At 29.2% G+C, this 22,468-nt stretch overlaps 1 protein-coding gene and 2 long non-coding RNA genes across 7 annotated transcripts in view; 2 read left to right on the forward strand and 1 right to left on the reverse strand.

Moving 5' to 3' along the window:
• Positions 1–684: 684 nt before the first annotated feature.
• The window catches only part of LOC122849214 (tolloid-like protein 1), a 250,085-nt gene continuing 228,301 nt past the window's right edge, over positions 685–22,468 (forward strand). For 2 of the 5 annotated variants that reach the window (XM_044147866.1, XM_044147871.1), the window contains exons 1-4: positions 685–1,674; positions 14,504–14,563; positions 19,348–19,491; positions 19,555–19,705. In XM_044147866.1, coding sequence (XP_044003801.1) covers positions 1,479–1,674; positions 14,504–14,563; positions 19,348–19,491; positions 19,555–19,705 — 551 coding nt within the window. In that variant the 5' untranslated portion in view covers positions 685–1,478. The remainder of the gene's footprint in view (positions 1,675–14,503; positions 14,564–19,347; positions 19,492–19,554; positions 19,706–22,468) is intronic. The other 3 variants (XM_044147867.1, XM_044147869.1, XM_044147870.1) reach the window with 3 other exon arrangements.
• Positions 10,624–11,091, forward strand: LOC122849249. Its single transcript, XR_006373544.1, has 3 exons — positions 10,624–10,728; positions 10,810–10,898; positions 10,975–11,091. It is a non-coding gene; the product is annotated as an uncharacterized LOC122849249 (long non-coding RNA).
• LOC122849248 lies at positions 11,303–12,719 on the reverse strand. Its single transcript, XR_006373543.1, has 7 exons — positions 12,628–12,719; positions 12,474–12,531; positions 12,044–12,187; positions 11,843–11,968; positions 11,670–11,773; positions 11,497–11,606; positions 11,303–11,414 (listed from the first exon to the last, which is right to left on the reverse strand). It is a non-coding gene; the product is annotated as an uncharacterized LOC122849248 (long non-coding RNA).

Raw genomic sequence — 22,468 nt, forward strand, 5'->3', positions numbered from 1 at the left:
TAAACATACAACAAAATTTATTATGCTCCAAACAACAATCGTTCAACATGCAACAATTTTTGTATTTAGTTTAATATTTTTTATTATTCCACATAACAAAAATTTTAAAACGATATTAATTTTTCAAAATAACAGAATAAATTTTCATTATGATAATTGAAAATAAGAAAGAGAATAACTGAGGAACTAATTAATTCAAATTACGATGCCTTGATTCATTTTTATATTTATTACTAAAGATTAGAATAAAAAATCTCGGCATTAAAATGACAAACGAAAACATGCAGGTTATACACAAATATTTTACAGTCTAACATTTAATTACTAAAATAATATTAAAACCTGGCATTGATTATGTATTTTTATTTTAAAAATATCAATCACACATATTGCCATGTAGATATACCAAGGCACACAACCAAGACCGAGTCTTACTGCCAACCCCCGAAAAGCCCTACTTTGTTTTATAGCACGGTAAAGTTTGCCTTGCAACTGACCAACATTTATTGAGCAGCACAACAAATATTATCAGATGCTAAAAATTATTGTGCTGCATAACAAAATTTGTCTAAGCAGAATTACAAAGATGATAAGACGTTTAACAATTTGTATTTAGTACATCAACAATAAGTATCAAAATTAGATTTCGCCTTAAGTTTGCTGTGCTGTCACAACAATTTTTATTATTTTTTTCTCTCCGTATCATAAATGAATCTATATGATTGATTCTTGACACTCTATTGAGCAGACATAATCGAAGGGTCAACTGGCAGATGATAGCTGAACATGTGATCGCAACTTTGTACTTTTTTATGTTGTTCTCTTTTTATTTGAGTGTGTGCGTGAATGTTATAGCAAGGGACCACAGCTTAGTCAGTTTACATTATTTCACCCTACAACAGTTTCCTCAAACTTTGACCTGGTATAGTCTGTTACACTAGTCTACTATTTAACGTTTGAAAATAAACTATTTTGACGGGTAGACTAATGTTGATTCTCGAAGTTCAAAAAAATGTTTTTAATGGGTGGATAAATCAATTAAATTATAAATTTTCTGAATCTTCGAAAAGATTAGATACTTTTTCATTGTAATAAACGCTTATCTTCGTTATGCGTTAAAATTTATATAAGTCCATTATTTGATATCAAAATTTTTGGATGAAATGTTTTCATAATAACTCAATTATATTCTTTTTTTTTAGTTGAATTATTTTATGATGACACGTTCATAACAGCAACACTAATTGTCGAACTAAAAAGAAACTGAATTAATATTAATAGTTTTTATTCCTCTGAGCATGTGATAACTAGATGTTTGAATGACACTAAAGATCTAATACTTTGAAGCTTAACAACTTTTGAGAGGTGAAAAAAAAAATTTTGATTTTTGTGGTGTGAACATTTCTTCCATTACTCTTTAATAAAAGTGACTCACGAGAGTAGTAAAGTGTGTATTGGATTTTAATATTACAATTAATATGAATGGTCATTGTTTACTAGTTACTTTTATAATCGTGGAGTTCATTTTCTTTTTCAATGGAGTAAATTCTGCTGTAATAAAAAGCCAGATGAAGAATGATATTAATAGTAAAAACCTCAAATTTGATGTTGATAAATTGGTGAATTCAAGATATGCTATTACTAAGGATATAGATTTGAATATATGTAAAGCAGGTAATTTTCGAAATATAATTATTTTCTTCAGTAGATTCTATGCTTGAGATAGTTTTTCTTCCATAAGGTTGATGGTATTCAAAAATGTTGATAATATTTTGATGGCAACCCAATTCAATAATATGCAAATTTATAACAAATAACTTGTGAACACGCGACCATCAACTCCGCTCACTTTTGATTAAGTAAACTAACCTAAGGAAACTTAAAAACGCGACAAATAAATGATTAACTGCTATATGAAAGCAGTCAATTATAAATTTGGCATAGAATATTGTCAGTCATTTAATAATTGATGCATCGTTATAAAAAGACAAATAAATATTGTAGAAAAATAAATTATACTGAGAACATTTATTTGTAAATATTGTGATTATATTTGACTACATAACCAAAGAGCTCATTGAATTAGAACAATTCATTAGATTGATGACTTTACTTCGATGCAAAACAAAAAAAAATAAAGTCATTTCTCGTGCTGACATCAGATGTTTACGCCCTAGCGGAATACGCCGCATTTTGCACTCTGATGCACTTAACGCCGATTCCTTTTATGATCGGAATCGTAGTTTAACGAAATAGAAATTTGAGTTATTAAAAATGTGAATCACACATATAGTAATCAACAATCTTTATAAAACAGCTATACTCAACTTTTTGGATACTGATAAGACGGAATCGAGGCTCTTTCGAAGATAGAAGTATAACACATAAATTATAGGGTAAATCTTAGTGACATAACATGAGCACTGGTTGAAGACTTAAAAATTTTTACGTCTACATATATAAAGCATTAGAAGCGAAATAAAGGAAAAATTCCTTTAACCGTTGAAAAGCTTTACTAGAAATTTCCCACAGATTTATACGGGAAACAGTTACTGGCAGTGTTTATTAAAAGAGACGATAAACATAGGTATTTGTATCTTCTTTAATACGTAAAAACAGAGTGAATAGTCAAATTCTTTCTTAGTAAATATTATTTCAAAATTAAAATAAAATCAATTCATAATTTTTCTGGCTACATTAATTCCTTAGCTGCATCTTTTACGTAGTGACTGTTTGTCCTTAGTATTTTGTTTAATTGAAAAATAAAATGAAGGTACTTCATTATTATAAATTATAATACTTAGGAAAAGCAGTAGCTAAGGAAAAGATGTAGCTAAGAAATTAATGTAGCCGGAGAAATTATGAATTTATTTTAATTCAATTTTGAAATAACATTCACTAGGAAAAAATTTCACTATTCACTCTGTATTTTTTATGCATACCATGGTAAAGGGATTTCCAGCACAAATTAATAATGCAGATGAAATTTTCAAAGTACATTCATAAAACGATAATATATACGCTCCTATTTTTTTATAATTTTCTCGTAGCCAATTATTTATTAATTAAGTATTAAAGTAACCTACTTTTTCAGGGATCATACATGAGTTCTTATGGGAGCTCGGTTTGGTTTTAAGAAACCTGGTTAGCCGTGTAATGAAAAATGCAGTCCAAATGCAGTCTGATTAGTATAAGTTATACTAATAACCAAAGATATAATTTTTGTAAAATACAAACTCGTTAAAGTTGTTTTTTGTGTTAGCTTAGTAGTTCTGTATACTAAATTTTTGTTCAACAAATAAAAATAGAAAATCCAAACAAACAATGTTAAATAATTTAAAAGCATCAAAGCTGCCTGTCTCTGAAAAAAAAAATCAAAATACAAAAAAAATAAAAAGTTTATGGTATTACTGTGCAGAAACGAAAAAGTTTGATTTATCAATTTTTTATATGACAAAAAATATTAAAGAAAAATTTTTAGTAACGAATTCGTTCTATTGAAAATTGAAAATTTTAAAAACTCCGGAGAAAGCCCGTGTGGTTTTTCTCGATTATACCAAATTCATTACAGTTTAATTTTTTTTACAATTTTAAATTATATGATTGAATTTTTTTTTTTTTTTTTATTTACCCTGACGTGCGCTGTCAAATTATGTACACAAATCAAAATACAGATAAAACAAATTTGAGGTTATACTTCATGTAGGTATTGATATCAATGATTCTATTAGATTTGTTCAAGAAATAAATCAATACAAATATTAAAAAAATAAATCGTTCAATTTACTTTTTTTTTAACTAAACAAATTTTTTTTTTCAAATCATTTTGTTTACTACTTTTATTTATAAAAATTTTTCCGTGGCAATTTTTTTTTTTTTTTTTAATAACGTGATAATTTAAATAACTATTTTATCGATCAAGCAAATTATAACCACAGCAAAGAAACTTTTACGCATGCGCGCATCCCTTTTTTGTCAAAAAACAGTGTTAAAATTTAAATCATTAGTTGTTTATACTTTCAATAACTTTTGAACAAATAAACATAAAAAAAATTTGTAAAGCCCAAAAAATTCCTGATTTAATTTCTGAGAGCCACACTCTCTTCTAAAAAATCGTTAGAAGCAATCCTTCATGTCTTTTTTTTTATTAGAACATACCAGACACTACTTATTATTATAAACAATTGTTGATAACTAATTAACGCGAGTTCGGAGCGTTTTTTATCAAGACCGTGTGGCTCTCGGTATTTAAAAGGCCAACAATTTGAGACCAAATGGAAGTATATAGGTTAATTTTTTAAAAAGTTATGCGAGGTACAAAAAAACGTAAATTTTGTTTTTTTGTTAATTAACAAATTTCTAACAATAGCAAAAAAAAAACTACCTCTTAATTATATAGATTTTGCAATTTTAAATGTCTAGGCAAAAAATCGCATCCACGATTTGTTTTTAGTTTTCTTAATATTTTGATTTTAAAAATTTTGCAAAAACATTTTTTGTTGATAACTAATTTATTAACAATGAGAATATTTTTTTTTCTATTCTCGGTTGTAGTATTTCTTCTAGGCTTTAATTTGGTTCTAATACGAACATCCTATCTATATCATTTCAGAAGATATGAACATTTTTTTAAATTCATATAGTGAAAACAGTACTAGTAGGCTTCGGCCTACACGGAGAAAAATTTACATTTTTTTTTAATATAATACCATAGCAATTTTTGCGTTGTGTTACAGTAAGCTGGAACCATAAGAGCATCATATTAAATTTTGAGACAGGCCATAGCAATTTTCATTGAAAAACGCCACTTATTGGCCGTACGACCTTTCGCGATGTACCATAGTAATTCTTGCGATGGGCAAACGCAAAATTTATTATGTTTATAAACGCTCGTAAAAAAATATTGTAAAAAAACATTTCAAGCCTAGGATTTGAACCACATATCATCGGGATACAAATCCTACGAGTTATCCGCTGCGCCACAACAACGTATCTGTAAGGGAAATATTATTTGTTTTACATTAACAATTTAAAAATAAGCAAAGTCACGCCTGCGCAGTCGACTAAAAAGTGGGGGCAGTTGACATTTCTGAGTCCTTCATCAATTTTGCTATGGCCCATTGTAATTTTAAATATGTTGCTTTGTATTTGTTAGTGACACCTACAGGAAATCCAAGAAAGTTATTAAAATTACTATGGTACATTGTAAATTTTCAGAGGATCATTTTAATCTTGTCCATAACAACAAAGTAAAATTTAGAAATAAACAAAGCAAAAAAAGAAAAAAATATTTTTTGCTATGGTGCAATGTAATTTTTAGACTGGATTATTTTAAATTTTAAATTTGGTTTCTGTAAAAATTTCTTTATGCGTTGTAATTTTTTCATCGGGGAATAGCAAAAAAAAAACATGACAAAATCGCTATGGTACATTTTAATTTTTCAAGACTACAATTGTTTTTTTTCGTTGAAATGACAGTAAATTTTTTAATAATCATAATATGGTTCTATGGTAATGTGGCACCATAGTAATATTGAGTGAAAATTTTTCTCCGTATACGTAAAATAATCACGCTTCATCCTTATTACACAAACAAACTCTTACGCTGGTTTCCTTCACAATTCCAAATTCAGGTTGACGGACAACTGAGACTGAGTATAATTTGATGGGTCCATCAAAAATATCCTACAATACTTCAATCTAAAGCTGATTATTGTATCATATGTGTATGAATAATTTTTTAGTAAGATGAACGGCATTTTGTTAGAAAATAGACTTCATATGCACGTCTTAGACAAAAATTCTTTTCTTCCGACTCTTAGTTGTAAGCATGAAACTTCAAGATGGCCTATTTCAGATTAAAAATTAAGAAAATCACAGCATCTCTTCTTTGTTCCTATTCCAGATAAACAAGGATAGTTGTCATTTGCATTGATTTATTCATGGATTGGTATTTATGAGCAACTCAGATAGAGCTGTATTAGTTTGATATTCCTATGAAGGAAGGTGTATTTATAAAAAAAAGAATATTTTAAATTTCTGGGAAAGTTCATATAAAATACTCTGCAAATATATACCAAAAAAATCTAAAATCAGGCTCATTAAAAAGATAATATAGCCTCAATTTGCATAGTGAAACTATTTTAGTTTTTGGTTTCGATGATCTAATAACGGGATATATGCCATGTTGACGTAACGAATGCGATACCGAAAGATATATATCTCTGGTACACACAGAGAGGGATATGTTAACAGTTAACATATCCTGTTTAATGTTAACATATGCCATGTTAAAATGGGTGGTGGCTGATAAGTTTACATCAAAGATATATATATTAACATTAAACATACGTATCTTAATAGTTAATATGCGTATGTTAACTATTAAAATATCTGTAATTGACACAATTTGAAGGTTAGGCTGATAGTTGAAGACATTTACGTATGTAAATATGAAAATTGAATGTAAAATTAAGAATGAATTTACAAAAAAACTAAATTTAAATGAATTTATGACAACACGAGTACATATTATATTATATTACAATTAGAATAGTATCACAATATAATGTCAAAAAAAAAAGATGACAAGAAGTAGACTGGCGCATCAAAATATTTGGCCGCGTAAAGATACGTATGTTAACTATAAACATACGTATGTTAACAGTCAAGATATCTATGTTTATTGTTAATATATATATATCTTAACATTAAACTTTTGTATGTTTAATGTAAACATATTGGTATGTTAACTGTTAACTTATCCTTCTCTGAGTGTAGGTTTTTGGCATTTAAAAATAACTTCAACAAAAGACCCTACCATTTCTCAATCCAGGATCAATTAATATTTTCAAGAAAAGATTATTTATAAAGAGAAGGGTCATTGGGTGCATTCCTTTAATAAAAAATTTGTTTTCGCTCTGCAATTTCGCCCTGTAATACCGACAAGTAGCTAGAAACAGAAACAACGACAAAAGTGATAAAATTCTCCATGCAATATCCTAGACTTTACTAATGTCTAGTACGACCTATGTGACAATAACAAGCAAATACAACAAGTCTATTTATTTCAGTTTGATATAACAATTGAACAGTCATTTAGGTAATTCTTCCAATAATTGGAAGCTTAAAAAAATAATGTCATGTGCCAGTACTGCCACTACAAGAAATAGCATTTTCCTATAAAATTTTGGTCAGTATTACAGGGCGAAATTGCAGAGCGAAAAAAAAATTTTTATTAAAGGAATGCACCCATTGATCATTCAACTGCATTTTTGCTAAAAAGTTTATGTCTGAAAAACCTGAACTTGGAGTCGTGAAGAAAACCAGCGTTAGAGTTTGTTCGTGTAATAGGGATAGAACTTGATGATTCTTTGATCACAGGCAGCTTTGATGCTCTTCAAATATTCAACATCGTTTGTTTAAATTTTTTATTTTTATTTGTCGAACAAACATTTAGCATACAGAACTACTAAGCTAACTGAAAAAACAAGTTTAACAAGTTTGTTTTCTACAAAAATTTTTTTTTTCTATTTGTATGTTGTTTCACCACTTGGAGCACCCGTATACATAGGGCATTACAATGTAGAGCTTTTTTCGTCCACTGGTGACGCTTGTGAAGCTTTTGTATTAGAGTGGGTGAAGCAGAGTGAAGCCATCGATGATTTTTTCCTCGGAAGTGACGGAAACCTCTTATACCCACTCCATACGGCGAGCACAAAATGTCCGACTAATAAAACCTCGGTGGCTTCACTCTGCTTATACCCACTCTATTATGTATGTGAAATCTATAAAAAAAAAAATTTGACAAGCGCTATCAGTGGCAAAAAAAAGCCCTAAGTTGTATAAAATTTGCCCTGTGAATACGGGTGCAGAAGAAGATCATGAGAAATCATGAGAAAGGGCAAATTGTATATCTGCGTGTACAGAATTGTAAGTGGGAATGAAGTTGTTCACACAGATATTCAATTTGCCTTTGTGTGCTTCAATATTCGCGCATGTGCATAAGGTTTCTCATGATCTTCTTCTGCCGGTTTTACTCTATGTTCAAATATTCATCATGAGTGTAAATAATTTTGACTGTTAATATTATGATGAACAATAAAAAAGGTACAAAAAAAAATTACAAAAAATTAAAATTTTATGTAGTATTATTTGTATCATACAATTATTTTTTATTGATGATGACAATGGAAGGCTCTAAAATATCATAATTAATTGAACAATATATAGCGCGCCGCAACGTTACACAAGTTTTGAACTTTTGCTGTGATATAAAATACTGTTAGAGGCAGTCTTTTTGAAATAATTTTGATTAGGGTAAAGGTTATTTCACACCATCAACCAATTACCTTGCTGCCATATGACATACTGCTAAGACGTATCTATTTTTAAATTTTATTGTTTTGTTGTCTTATAATAATAATTTTTTCCAGTATTATTGATAATATTACTATTATCCATTAATGATGATACAAAGAAAGTCTCAGTGTTAATGGAATAACACAAAAAGAAACTGACATAAAGAGATCATGACAATTACTCAGCGCATGCGCAATAATCAAATCATACTTAGGAAATTTGCGTGTTTGTCTTCCACTTTATTAACGGATTACTTCAACCGCACACAAATTGTCTGTGTATAGGGATGAAAAATACCAGTATTTTTTTTTTCGGTATTAATACGGTATTTAATACGGTATCGATACGGTATCACCGTATTTAAGGGATTTGGACGATTTTTTAAAACGAAGAGTGAGACAACATTTCTTCTCTGTTTTTTGTCTTTTTCGCACTCATAGAAATATTGTGTTTCTAGAAGTCGTCCGCAAGAGGTCTCTAGTGATTTTTCAATAATTCTTCATAAAAATCCATTTTTTCATATTTTAATTATTAATTGTAAAAAAACTATTCTCCAAATCTCTTTTATTTTTTTCTATACGCTTTCTTTTGTCTCATTTTATAACCCGATAGTTTTTTTTTCATGATGTCATATTGTCGATTGGAGATATTGATATTTTAATGGATTTTTTTTTGACAAAAATCGCATTCTCCATAAGAGCCAATGTTAAAAGTTGTCAACTTTAAAAATTAATTAAAAAAAAACGAGCTTTCAAACAATTACCAAAAAATCACATAAAATGTATTAGTATTTCGAAAATCTACTGTATAAATTTCATTTCTTTTTCATATTCCAAAAAAAATCGTCCAAATCCCTTAATACCAAATGGGTGTTCTGTATGTTAAAATACGGTATCAAACTGAATTTTTGATACGATACCGTATTAATACCAAATACACCCCTATAGATGTAAAAAATACGGTATCAAAAGTTCAACATTGAGTGGCGCTAGTGTCAATTTTACTGTCCGCCATCTTTTTTGTACCGAACGTCAAACATTTTTAGTATCAAAATAAATGAAGCGAATTAATTATTGAATTATCAAGTTTAAATAATTAATTATTAAAATTAATAACATAATTATTTACAGACAATAAACAGACAAAAAAATATAAACTAACCTCGTTTGCTTATGCCACAGTATATTTTTTATTTAGATTTATTTATTGGAAATTAAATAATTCAGTGTCCTAAAATTAATCAAATATACAAATAAATTTTATAATAAAAATTACTAGTGTAATTTATAAACAATTATATTTATAAATTATTTAATTAAGTTATTACCTATATTGTATCATTTATCCTATTTCTGTGGGTTTTTTTTCATCAACAAAAAAAAATAAATAATAATTATTGTTTCCAAAATGGCTGATGCCATGCGCCACTGCTCACTAGCGCCAAGATGTACAAATTTTTGATACCGTATTGATACCGTATTTTTACATCTAGAGAGGTGTATTTTAGTATCAAATGACAGATCCAGGCTAGTTTCGTTTTAAATGTGCATTTTAAAAAAATTCACGCGATTTTGACAAAAAAATTATTTCAAAGGTATTTCGACCTCCTAATTTTAATAAAAATATTTAAAAAATTCTATCCCCTTGGGAAAGGGTTAAAAAAAATTCATTAAAAATGAAATAATCGATTTCGCGTTTCCTGTTAGAATTAGAAAAAAAAGTTTTCAAATAAAAGTTGTAGGGAATAATATTTTAGAGGGGCGGGGGTAGTTCTTATAAGTTTTTTTTTATAACCATCCGTTTTCGCGTAATCAATTTTTGAAGTTTTATATTTTTTGATTAACGTTACCCCTCACGAATCCCCACTCAAAACTTCCCTGCGCGACCGCACTAGATATATAAAAGAAAGAGATAGTTTTATTTCGACCCGATGCTACTCAACGCTACCCGACTGTACCCGACTCGACGCAAACACACACACACAACTGTTGTATTTACACGCACCGCAAAAGTATTAAGGCTCGTGACCACTAGCATAGTTTTTCGACCAAGTTCTATGCCATAGTACGGAAGCCCGGTCCGGCCATTCCAAAATATTATACATGGTGCAGGAAGCGGGGTAAGGGGCAGTAACTTTAAGGTGGGTTTACAAAAAAGCATCTTTAATATTTTCATGTAAACACAAAATATAACCTGATGTTATTGTTTATATGTATGAAATGTCACTTGTACATTTCTAATATTATTTTTTAAAATAGACAAAATTAATTGATTGAATAGATAAAAATGAATAAACTAAAATCTAGAGGTCACAGGAGCTTTAATATCAATAAAATTAAGTAAGATGTACAATATAAAATAATATAGGTACTCAATGTTTTTATTATAAATAAATAATGACTTGCTGATATTTTATTTACTTATTTAATGTTTTTTTTTTCTCTTCAGAACAATCACGATAAAACCTTAGATATTTTTGCTAATTGATTATTATAAAAGAAGAAATTGGTAATATATTATTTCTAGTTGAACAAATGGTAATTGAATAATTTTTTTACATTCATAAAAAAACCCTATTATTTATGAAAACAATTTTTGTTTATTTTATTACAGTGTATGTTGTGGAGTTGGTATTTGGCTGATGATACATAGTTTGATATTATTGGAGAAGTTAATTTAGTCGTTGCAACAAATCATTTTAAAATTTCAGCATTTACAGTTGTTACTTTGTTGATAAGTTCATGGATAATAACTGGTCTCATAATCTAGAGGTCATAAAATTAAGTAAGCAATATAAAAATAATATTCAAGTGTTTATCATAAATAAATAATAACTTGCTGGTATTTTATTTACTTGTTTTCATGTTGTTTTTCTCTTCAGAACAATCACGATGAAATCTTAGTTATTTTTGATTAATTATTAAAGAAGAAACTGGTAGTACATTATTTCTAGTTGAAATAATGGTAATTAAATAATCATTTTACATTAATAGAAATAACCCCATAATTCATCAAACCAATTTTTATTTATTTTATTAATTAAAGTAACAACTCTGTAATGAAAAAAAAAACAAAAATAAATAAACGATACATATTTCTTTGAATTATATAATAAATAATAAAGTTATTATTTACTCTGTATGTCCTTGAAAAACAGATAAAGAATGTAATGTATCTAATACTTCTTTTGGTTCCTTCCACTCTTCACTTAATCTAGTCAAATATCTTTTTTCTTTTTTTTTCAACTAGAAAAAAATTCAATAAACAATAAATAATTATTCATAAATAAAATCTATAAATATTCTTACCTCAATACAAAAAATTTCTTGGTGATGTTCTTTCCATGCTTCGAGTTCATCAATAATTTTGTAAGTCAACCTGTCATCAAGAATTGATGCTCTAAAATTATCTTCTACAAAAAAAAAAAACCAAATAAATACTGTTTATTGTAATTATTTGATTATTTTATTTCTTTTGTTACCCCAAGTTTGTAGATCTGTCTTTTTGTAAGGTCCAAGTGAAGATCAACAAGCTTCATCGTCATCCAAACACCTCCAATTACATCACAACTATTACATGACAAATTACTATCATCCTGATACTGCAACTGTACCATGAATGCAATTAAAAACAATACGAATAAAATAAAAAAAAATACAAATATATATTTTCAATAAATTACCTCTTTATAATAAAACAATATCTCAACATCAAGAACACCCATACAAATTTTATCAGATGACAATACGAAATATAATTTACATTCAATGTCTTTCAATTTCAATGGTAACTGGAATTTTTGAATGTGTTGTTGACATCTTCTCAGCTTTTGAATGATAAAATTTAATAAAACAAATAATACATTTAAATTTCATTTATATTTAACAATTAAACATTGTCAATTAAAAAAATTATCCACACTATTCTGTCTGACTGATAATCCTGATTTTGATTTGAGACTATTTATGGTATTTTTAAACAATAACAATGATAAATATCTGGATTTAAACTACTTTTTTTACTACACTGGTGTACCAGGCTACATAATTATGTGAGCTTAATGTTATAAATTATTGAACAATTTATAAATTATATTAGATATTATTATTTACCAATTTCTTCTTTTAATAATCAATCAGCAAAAATATCCAAGGTTTCATCGTGATTGTTCTGGAGAAGAAAAAAAAACAGTAAATAAAATATCAGCAAGTCATTATTTATTGATGATAAACATTGAATAATGAATATTATTTTATATTGCCCTACATAATTCTGTTGACCTCTAGATTTTTGTTTATTTATTTTAATTAATTTAATAAATAAATTTTATCTATATTTTATTAAATAATAACAAGAATAGGAGGTTAGTTGTACTGACATATAAACAATACCAATACATACGTTATATTTTGTGTTTACATGAAAATAATAAAGATGCTTTTTTGTAAACCTGCCTTAAAGTTACTGCCCCTTACCCCGCTTCCTGCACCATGTATAATATTTTATAATGGCCGGACCGGGCTTCCGTACCATAGCACTATGGAAAAAAAAGTTCACATATAACGGCTATAGGGCGGCGTTTTAATCGTTTTTTGAAATTGTTTCAGCTGTACCAACTTGCTTAAAAACACATAAAAAATAAATAAAAATATAATCTTTCTTATTTGTTGACAATTTGATATTTTGACAGTCAATCATTATACATATGTACTAAACATGTGTAAATATAAACAAACAAATTTATTAATAACGCTAACCATTGTTGTTGTATTTTTTTATGTTGGCTGTATCCAAAAAAACTAGTGTGAAGTTAGCGGTTCTATGCTGAAAATGCTGCGTGCAGCATTTTTTCAACATAGTCCTCAGCGGCCATTTTCTAGTAAATTTTTAGTGAGACAATATGGTAGACAACTATGCTATGGCATAGAACTTGGTCGAAAAACTATGCTAGTGGCCACATGCCTTTAGTGATATAAACTTTTAAATTCGATTTCAATCAATTCTTTCAATTCTCGCGTCGTCGGCCCGGAATAACAACAAAAGAAATTGTTAGTAAAAAAAGAATCTTAACAAATAGCCCCAACTTTCAAAAATGCATCGATTTGAAATTTTTTTTTCTTGTCGTATTATAAATTAAATTAACTATCGTATGCTAATAATAATACTGCTATTTCTATTTTCTTGCGATGCGTACTTAATTTTAAGGGAAAAAGGGTGGTTTTTTCCCGAAAGTGTCCTAAAACGAAGTAAATGTACTAAAATCAAACAAAATTTTCCCGTTCTTATTTTTTTTTTTCGTCAATTATTTAAAAAGTTATACGTTATGTCTCCAACAAGAATTTTTTTTTTTTATTTTTCTCGCGGCGCGTAATTATTTTTTTGGAAAAAAGGGGTGGTTTTTTCGCGAAAATGCCCTGAAACGAAAACAAAACTAGCCTGGATCATAAAAACTAACTACGGCCATTACAATCGGACGGGGTTATAGTTCAGTGATAACTTATCACTACTTATTGTAACCCCACCGAATTTTCATTACGAACAGACTCCTGGGATGTGTCTATTTTCAATGTTTATTTTTTTTCGTTGTACAACAACAATGTTATGTAGTATTAATCGTATCATACAATAATTATTGATTGTTGATGATAATGGAAGGTTCGAAAAATATCAGAATTGATCAAACAATATATGGCACGCGCAGCATCATTACGCCATCTTTGAACTTTCACTGCGATCTGAAATACTGCTAGATACATAGAGCAGGGCGGCCAATATTCTCGAGCCAATTTGATTGATGCAGGACGCCAACTTAAAATTATAGAATACATATCATTATAGAATATGGTTGAATAAAATTTATCGTTGGATGTCTGAAAAATACATTTTGAATTCTTAAAAATTGTCTTTAATATTAAATACATTGATTTTAAAAAAACATGAATTGTTATTGAGATCTCCTTAACTCCAAAAAGATGATTGTCCATTTTGATGAATATAGGTAAACGGGTGAATACGATCCAAAGTTTTCTTGATTTCAAAATGTTTAAAGTTAAAGAAATATTCAAAAGTAAATGTTAAAAGAATGCTCTTCGAGTATCAAATGTTTAAATGTTGAATAAAACTAGTTATTTTATCAATTTAGATAATCTATTCATCTACCAATCTACCATCAATATCTACCATCTATTCATCAATATCAAAAGTGAGTTTTTTTTATTACACGAATACGTTACGTATATTATACACTATTGATATTTTATCTATCAATGTATGTAACAGCAATAGATACATGTAAAAAAACAAATATTTTTACCTAAAAATATCAAATGTATTATACATAATAATACCTGGCTTTACTTATTACAACAATATTATCTTTAATATTGAAAAATCAAAATGTCCAAGGAAAAGCAGCAGCTAAGGAAAAAATAGAGCTAAAGAATTACAGTTGCCAACATATTATTTGATAAATACAAATGTCCAAGGAAAAGTAGTAGCTAAGAAATTGAGGTTGCCAAAGAATTATATTTTAAGCAACATTATTTCTTTAAAACATAATTCTTTGGCAACCTCAATTCCTTAGCTACATTTTTTCCTTAGCTACTGCTTTTCCTTGGACATTTTGATTTTTCAAAAATAAAATTACATGTATATAATCCATTGAAGAAATAAAAATTACATTGACAAGACGAAGCTAAAGAAAGTCAAAAAAAGTATAAATTTCTTTTATATAAATTCATTAAAATCAATTTGAATATTTCATCTTAATCTTCAATTAGCTATTCGCTATAACATGTTAATTAAAATCTATTTATTAATGTAATAAATTTCATTATTCAATATTTTTAATTTTTATTTTTGTATATTCATCTTTAACTATTCTACTTATCGTTGAAAAAGTTTGTTATTCTCCATTGATTGAAAGTCATTTTTAATAAAGATAAAGTTTTCGTTGCTTGCACGTTAGCGCGCGATGGCTTAGGGGATAAGACACTGGCATTTAGAAGATAGGTTTATATAGGTTTAGGTAGACGTAAGTTCGATTTAAGGTCAGGACATCGAGATACAAAAAAAAAAAAAAAAATATATATGTATATATGTTGTCACAATTTATTAAGGTTGAATGTAAATTGCATCGGTGGACGAAGTTTGGGCCCGAGAGGGTGCGCATCTACACACGGTTATAAAAAATATTTTCAGTGCCCCGCTGTCCAAAATATATTCACTATACTGACAGGCTCTTGGTAGTATGTGTGTATGTAGTCTATCTGGATAGACACACACATACTACCATAGCCAAGAAACATGAGACAGCACGACGAATAAAAGAGAGACAATGACGGCTAATGATAGAAAATTTTGATTCTGATAATTGAATATCTTTTAAAATTAACAGACGAAATTGATCGTTAAGGGCTTAAAAAATCCGTATTATCATAAACTACAAGCTGATAGTAAATTAAGGAAAATCGTATAGAAACTTTTTGAGCTACAGGAGAAAATATGTGTTCAGTCCCTATACCTACGTGTTAAAGTTGTCAACTTTGACATCAATTATCTAAAAAAAACAACTCACGAAAATTCCTAAAAAAATCAGCAAGATAGATAATTATTCTAGCTTTAATATGAAATCAAAAAATCAAAAATCGTATAGTGGGAAATTCTATTTACATTCAACCTTAAATTCTAAAAATAATTTTTTTTTTATTTCTTTAATGGTAACCCCGAGATTTTTTCAGTGCTCCACTGATAAAATGTCATTGTTCACAAGACCCAACTGAGCTGAACTATTCTAAGGGGTTACCCCGAGATTATGTCGTTGGACCATTACAGAAACTAAGTGGTGGCAACAAATTCCGCCGACTCGGGGTTACACTGAGATTTTATAAAAAATCACATTTTGATAATATATCGGAAATTCTCTCGTTGAACTAATTACTATTTTTTTTTTATTAAATATATGCACAAGTCAAGTCTCGTGTGAGGCTTGGTGAAACGATGGGCACCAGCTTGACACAAGGCTGTGTTTCAAGGCTCGTGTAAGACCGGGTAAAATCAAAAAACACAAGACTGAGTTACCAAGGCCCGTGTGAGACCGGGTAAAATCAACGGGGACAAGCTTGTTTCAAGCCTGTGCAGCCAAGGCTCGTGTGAGGCCGGGTAAAAGCAAAAAATACAGGCTTGACAGAAGACTGAGTTACCAAAGCTTGTGTGAGACCGGGTAAAATAAAAAAATACAGACTTGACACAAGACTGAGTTACCAAGGCTCGTGTGAGGCCGGGTAAAATCGAAAAATACAGGCTTGACACAAGACTGAGTTACCAAGGCCCGTGTGAGACCGGGTAAAATCAACGGGGACAAGCTTGTATCAAGCCTGTGCTACTGAGGCTCGTGTGACACCGGGTAAAAACAAAAAATACAGGCTTGACACAAGACTCAGTTACCAAGGCTCGTGTAAAGCCGGGTAAAATCAACGGGCCCAGGCCTGAGACAAGCCTTGGCTACCAAGGCTTGATACACAGCCCTTGCACAAGCCTGACACGGTCGCCAAGCCCGAGAATTCCTACCTAGGAAGAAATAAAAAAAACTAAATAATAAAGATAAATAATTTTTTGATTTTTTACATTCACAATCGCTTGACTATAAAAAAGGTATGTTTATAATTTCAAGTTATTTTGTCGATAAATAAAAAAGATATCACGAGTTGAACTTGAAAAAAAAAGTATTTTTTGTTAATTTTTTTTTTGTTTTTTATTTTTTAATTTGTTAAATAATAATAATATAAAAAAAGTTATCTGAAAGAAAATGTAGGTATTTTTATTCCGAATATGAGTATATTTTTTTTTTTTTTTTAAATCAAATAAAATTTTCTCCAATTTTCATCTTAGCAACGTCGCGATTTCATAGGCTCCGAGCGTGCGGCCGGTTATTGCATCCGGCAGTCCAATTCACAGGGCAAATTTTTTACAATTTAGGACTTTTTTTTGCCGCTAATGGCGCTTGTAAAAATTTTTTTTTTATAGATTTTACATACAAAAGCTTCACAATCGCCGTGAGTGGTGAAAAAAAGCCCTAAATTGTAATGCCCTGTGAATTAGACTGCGGACCCTCAACTTCTTTAAAAATTAATAAATCGACTTGAAAATTTGACCGTAACTTTATTATAGGCTAGCGATGGCAGCAGTGATATTAAAGAACTTATTTATTTATATTGTTAAATTTTTCTTATTTATTGTATTATTATTTATTGAGAGCCACTGTTGAGGCTATATATGCGTAATTGTCAGCCCCCTCTCTCGTAAATGCCTACGTTCAGGGGTTCGTATATCCATATAAATACCAACGGTATACGCGCTATTTGTTGTTAAATTACACGGAGAAAAATTTTCACTCAATATTACTATGGTGCCACATTACCATAGAACCATATTATGATTATTAAAAAATTTACTGTCATTTCAACGAAAAAAAACAATTGTAGTCTTGAAAAATTAAAATGTACCATAGCGATTTTGTCATGTTTTTTTTTTGCTATTCCCCGATGAAAAAATTACAACGCATAAAGAAATTTTTACAGAAACCAAATTTAAAATTTAAAATAATCCAGTCTAAAAATTACATTGCACCATAGCAAAAAATATTTTTTTCTTTTTTTGCTTTGTTTATTTCTAAATTTTACTTTGTTGTTATGGACAAGATTAAAATGATCCTCTGAAAATTTACAATGTACCATAGTAATTTTAATAACTTTCTTGGATTTCCTGTAGGTGTCACTAACAAATACAAAGCAACATATTTAAAATTACAATGGGCCATAGCAAAATTGATGAAGGACTCAGAAATGTAAACTGCCCCCACTTTTTAGTCGACTGCGCAGGCGTGACTTTGCTTATTTTTAAATTGTTAATGTAAAACAAATAATATTTCCCTTACAGATACGTTGTTGTGGCGCAGCGGATAACTCGTAGGATTTGTATCCCGATGATATGTGGTTCAAATCCTAGGCTTGAAATGTTTTTTTACAATATTTTTTTACGAGCGTTTATAAACATAATAAATTTTGCGTTTGCCCATCGCAAGAATTACTATGGTACATCGCGAAAGGTCGTACGGCCAATAAGTGGCGTTTTTCAATGAAAATTGCTATGGCCTGTCTCAAAATTTAATATGATGCTCTTATGGTTCCAGCTTACTGTAACACAACGCAAAAATTGCTATGGTATTATATTAAAAAAAAATGTAAATTTTTCTCCGTGTAATAACTCAGTGAATAATTAATGAAAATATCTGAAAATTTGTATGAAATATCTTGATGTACTGCTCAACAATATTGCCACTGACAAGTTAATCGATTTCGAAATTTCTCCGACTCTTTTTTCATTTGAAGTTAGACAAATTGAATTTTTCGTTGGCATAATACAATAAATAAAAAATATTAAAAGATATAAATAAATAAGTTCTTTAATATCACTGCTGCCATCGCTAGCCTATAATGAAGTTACAGTCAAATTTTCAAGTCGATTTATCAATTTTTGAAGAAGTTGTCACAAGTTATATGTTTAAAAAAAAGTATTTTTTAAAAAAAAACAAATTTGTTTTTATTTACTATCGCAAGAACTAATCATTATAAAAAAAAATTTATTTGAAAGAAAATGTATATTTTTTAATTTTATAGATGACTGTCTTTTTTTTTTTTTTTATTTTCCAATTTTAATTTTCCACCAAAACAACGTCGCGTTTTCTTGTCTTCGAGCGCTCAACGTGTTATTGCATCCAGACCCTCAATTTATAAATAAGTACAACAGTTTTATTCCTATATAAATTTAGTGTTTTCAGGAGTTTTTTCTGTTCATCTACACTTATCGAATGTATTTTCACCGCAAAGCTTGAACAACATACAGTTTTTCATACATATACGTGATGAAAAACTTAAATTCTCATTAGTATCGGATAATTATATTTTCAAATCACTCATCTGTTTCTAGACCAGTTTTCAGAAGACATGGTGATTTCTCATGCAGACTCAGAATTCAGAACTTTTCACAAGATGACAATAGCCACTAAGCTTGGAAGATCAGAACGGATTAACAAGAAGGAGACGAAGACATTTAAAAGTATGAAATCAAAAGGTACAGAATTGTCAAAATTATACTCGATACGGCAATATTATAATGTAATTTTAACTTTTCCAGCATTTCAAAACTTACAAACTAGTATACGGTACGCTACACATAATCGACCACTTGGAATAAAAAATAAAAAATTAATGAATGAACACAAACAAAAGGAACTCAACGAATCAGGAGACTATAGCAGTTCATTCTACACTGACATCAATTTAAGGTATGATATTTATTTAAAATAAAGATCCATGTACTAATATCTTTTTTTTCAGTAAGAATTTATGCTTAGTATCTATATTCTATATACATATTTATAATGGCATAAAATTATATATACCATCGTATTTAGAAATAAAAAATCTAACATGGTGAAAATTTTTAGAACATTCTTATCATATTTTGAAATAACATAGGACTGGTACACAACCTTCTCAATGATTTTTCGAACTCAATTCTCATTCAACAGAAAATAAAGACAAATTGAATGATAACAAAAGGGTCTGGATATCGTAACCCGTTGTGTGCGTTAACCTCGAGAAAATGCAATGTCACTCGAGGTAAAAAATACAAAAAATTGAAGTTGAAAAAAAATCTCATCATCCAGTAGCCCAATAGTTAAGATCATTAGAAATATCGGTTATTTGCTGAATTTTTGAATGAAGCCTTCACTTGCGATAGACCGGGGTCCTCATTCCGAGACTTTTCTACCTGAATGCCGGGTGCATACGGTAGTATCGTGGGACAAACGGCAAGTGGGGTGTCAATTTTCTTTTTTTAGTAGAACATTGATAGGAATTGAAGTTAAGGGTAAGTTACATTGTTGAATAATGTTTGAGACTGAGAAGATGCGCATCTGCGTATTGTTTTGAAAAAGATATTTAGTGCTCCCGTGTTCAAACCTATTCACTATAGTGGCAAGCTTTTAGTGGGGATATAGACACATACTACCATAGCCAAGAAAATAGGGCCGGTTTTGCAATCCATAGTTAAGTTAACATGGTGTAGTATGGGATAGAAAAGAGAAACGTGGAATTATACCAATTCAGGTTAACTATGGACTACAAAACCAGCCCATAGAGATCGTAAAACATGGTATTTTACGCATTTTACATAATTTTATTGTAGAATTCCATCTCTCGCGGCCAGTCCCAGAAATAAAACAAAAATTACAAAGCAGTATAGTAATTTTTATTCAACCGTGATTTTAATTTTTAGTTAATATTTCTCTCAGTGTAGCTTTAATTACAGCCAAACACACAATATCTACAAAATTTTACCAGCTTAATTTTTTCTTTAGCTACATCTTTTTCTTAGCTAGATTTTTTGCTTAGCTACATCTTTAACTTAGCTTTAATTAGAGCCAAACTCAAAATATCTACATAATTTTACTAGCTCAATTTCTCCTTCAGTTGCATCTTTTTCTTAGCTAGATTTTTTACTTAGCTACATCTTTTACTTAGCTTTAATTAGAGCCAAACCCACAATATCTACATAATTTTACCAGCTTAATTTTCTACTTAGCTAGATTTTTTACTTATAGCTGTAATTGTAGCCAAAAATCAATTTCTAGCTCATTTTACTATCCAAATTCTTGGGTAAATTGTGAATAAGAAAAATATCTAAAATTAATTATAAGAAAATATAAGAATCAAACTTAAAGAAAAATTAGAAAAAAAATTTTAAAAAAATTCTAAGTCCCTTATTTTACTTTTATTTGACTCGGCGAAACTAGCCAAAACGAGAGAGCTAAAACTGAATCTACCGAAGAGCCGTAGAATGGCATAAACCGTGACCCTCGCCACGGGGGGTCCCCAGGAGGTTCAATCTGAATTTACCTACGTCCGATTAATTGATTGATTGATTGCCCGGGTAGACATTGATTATCCGTTCGACGTCGATTCGGAGTCGGATTTCAAGCTCGAAGATCGATCCGACGTCCGTAAGTATGTTGGTTGGACGTCGAAACGTTACGCTGAAGTAGCTCAGGCAGGCGTCGGAAATCGAGCTTGGATCAAGAAACGCTCGATTTGACGTCGATCCAGAGGGAGCCCTGACAAAATTCTGAAAGTAAGTTAGGGAGACAAGGGGTTCTCATTGAGAGATCTTTTATAGTATTTTGAATAACTTATTTAATTTAATATGATAATTAATTTATTAATCTATTCTTAAATTGATTAATTTATCCATTTATTATTATTTAATATTTGATAAATAGTTATTCTTCATGAAATACCAAGGAAAAGAAGTAGCGAAATTTTTTGGACTACATAAATTCTAACTACCGCTTGTCCTTGGTAGTAGTGTACCAAAGCGTGATTATAGTAATTTTATTTTATATTGATATTTATTAATTTTTTAGATACAAAAAGATATAATACCAAAATAAGTCAAGAAGGAAATATTTAACGCATACAATTAAGTCTTAATCTTTGACAAAATTTTATACTTGACCCCGCCCGGTTCTTCCCAAATAAAATTCAAAGCCTAGACACGTCTCGACAACAGAGTTAATGGTATTTTCCAATTATCCATTATTATATATATATACATACACTGAGAGAAATATTAACTAAAAATTAAAATCACGGTTGAATAAAAATTACTATACTGCTTTGTAATTTTTGTTTTATTTCTGGGACTGGCCGCGAGAGATGGAATTCTACAATAAAATTATGTAAAATGTGTAAAATGTCAAAAAATTGTTGGGTTACTTCAAGCCTCTATACATCGTTATCTATTGCAGATGGACATGGGGTTGAGTGAAGTTTGTTATTGAAAATTCAATTCTAAACAATTTATAAAGAATTACTTTTTTTGATTAATCTCTTAGATAACGAGTTATGAGTTAATTAAAATAAAGACATACATGTTTTGTAAATAGAATAAAAATTATTATATGGTTGAATAAAAAATACTGCACAATTTAATAAATATTCTTATATATATAATAAAAATTATCATGTAGACATATAAAAGTTAGCAT

The sequence above is a fragment of the Aphidius gifuensis genome, linkage group LG2 (genome assembly GCF_014905175.1).
Source record: "Aphidius gifuensis isolate YNYX2018 linkage group LG2, ASM1490517v1, whole genome shotgun sequence".
Classification (NCBI taxonomy): domain Eukaryota; kingdom Metazoa; phylum Arthropoda; class Insecta; order Hymenoptera; family Braconidae; genus Aphidius; species Aphidius gifuensis.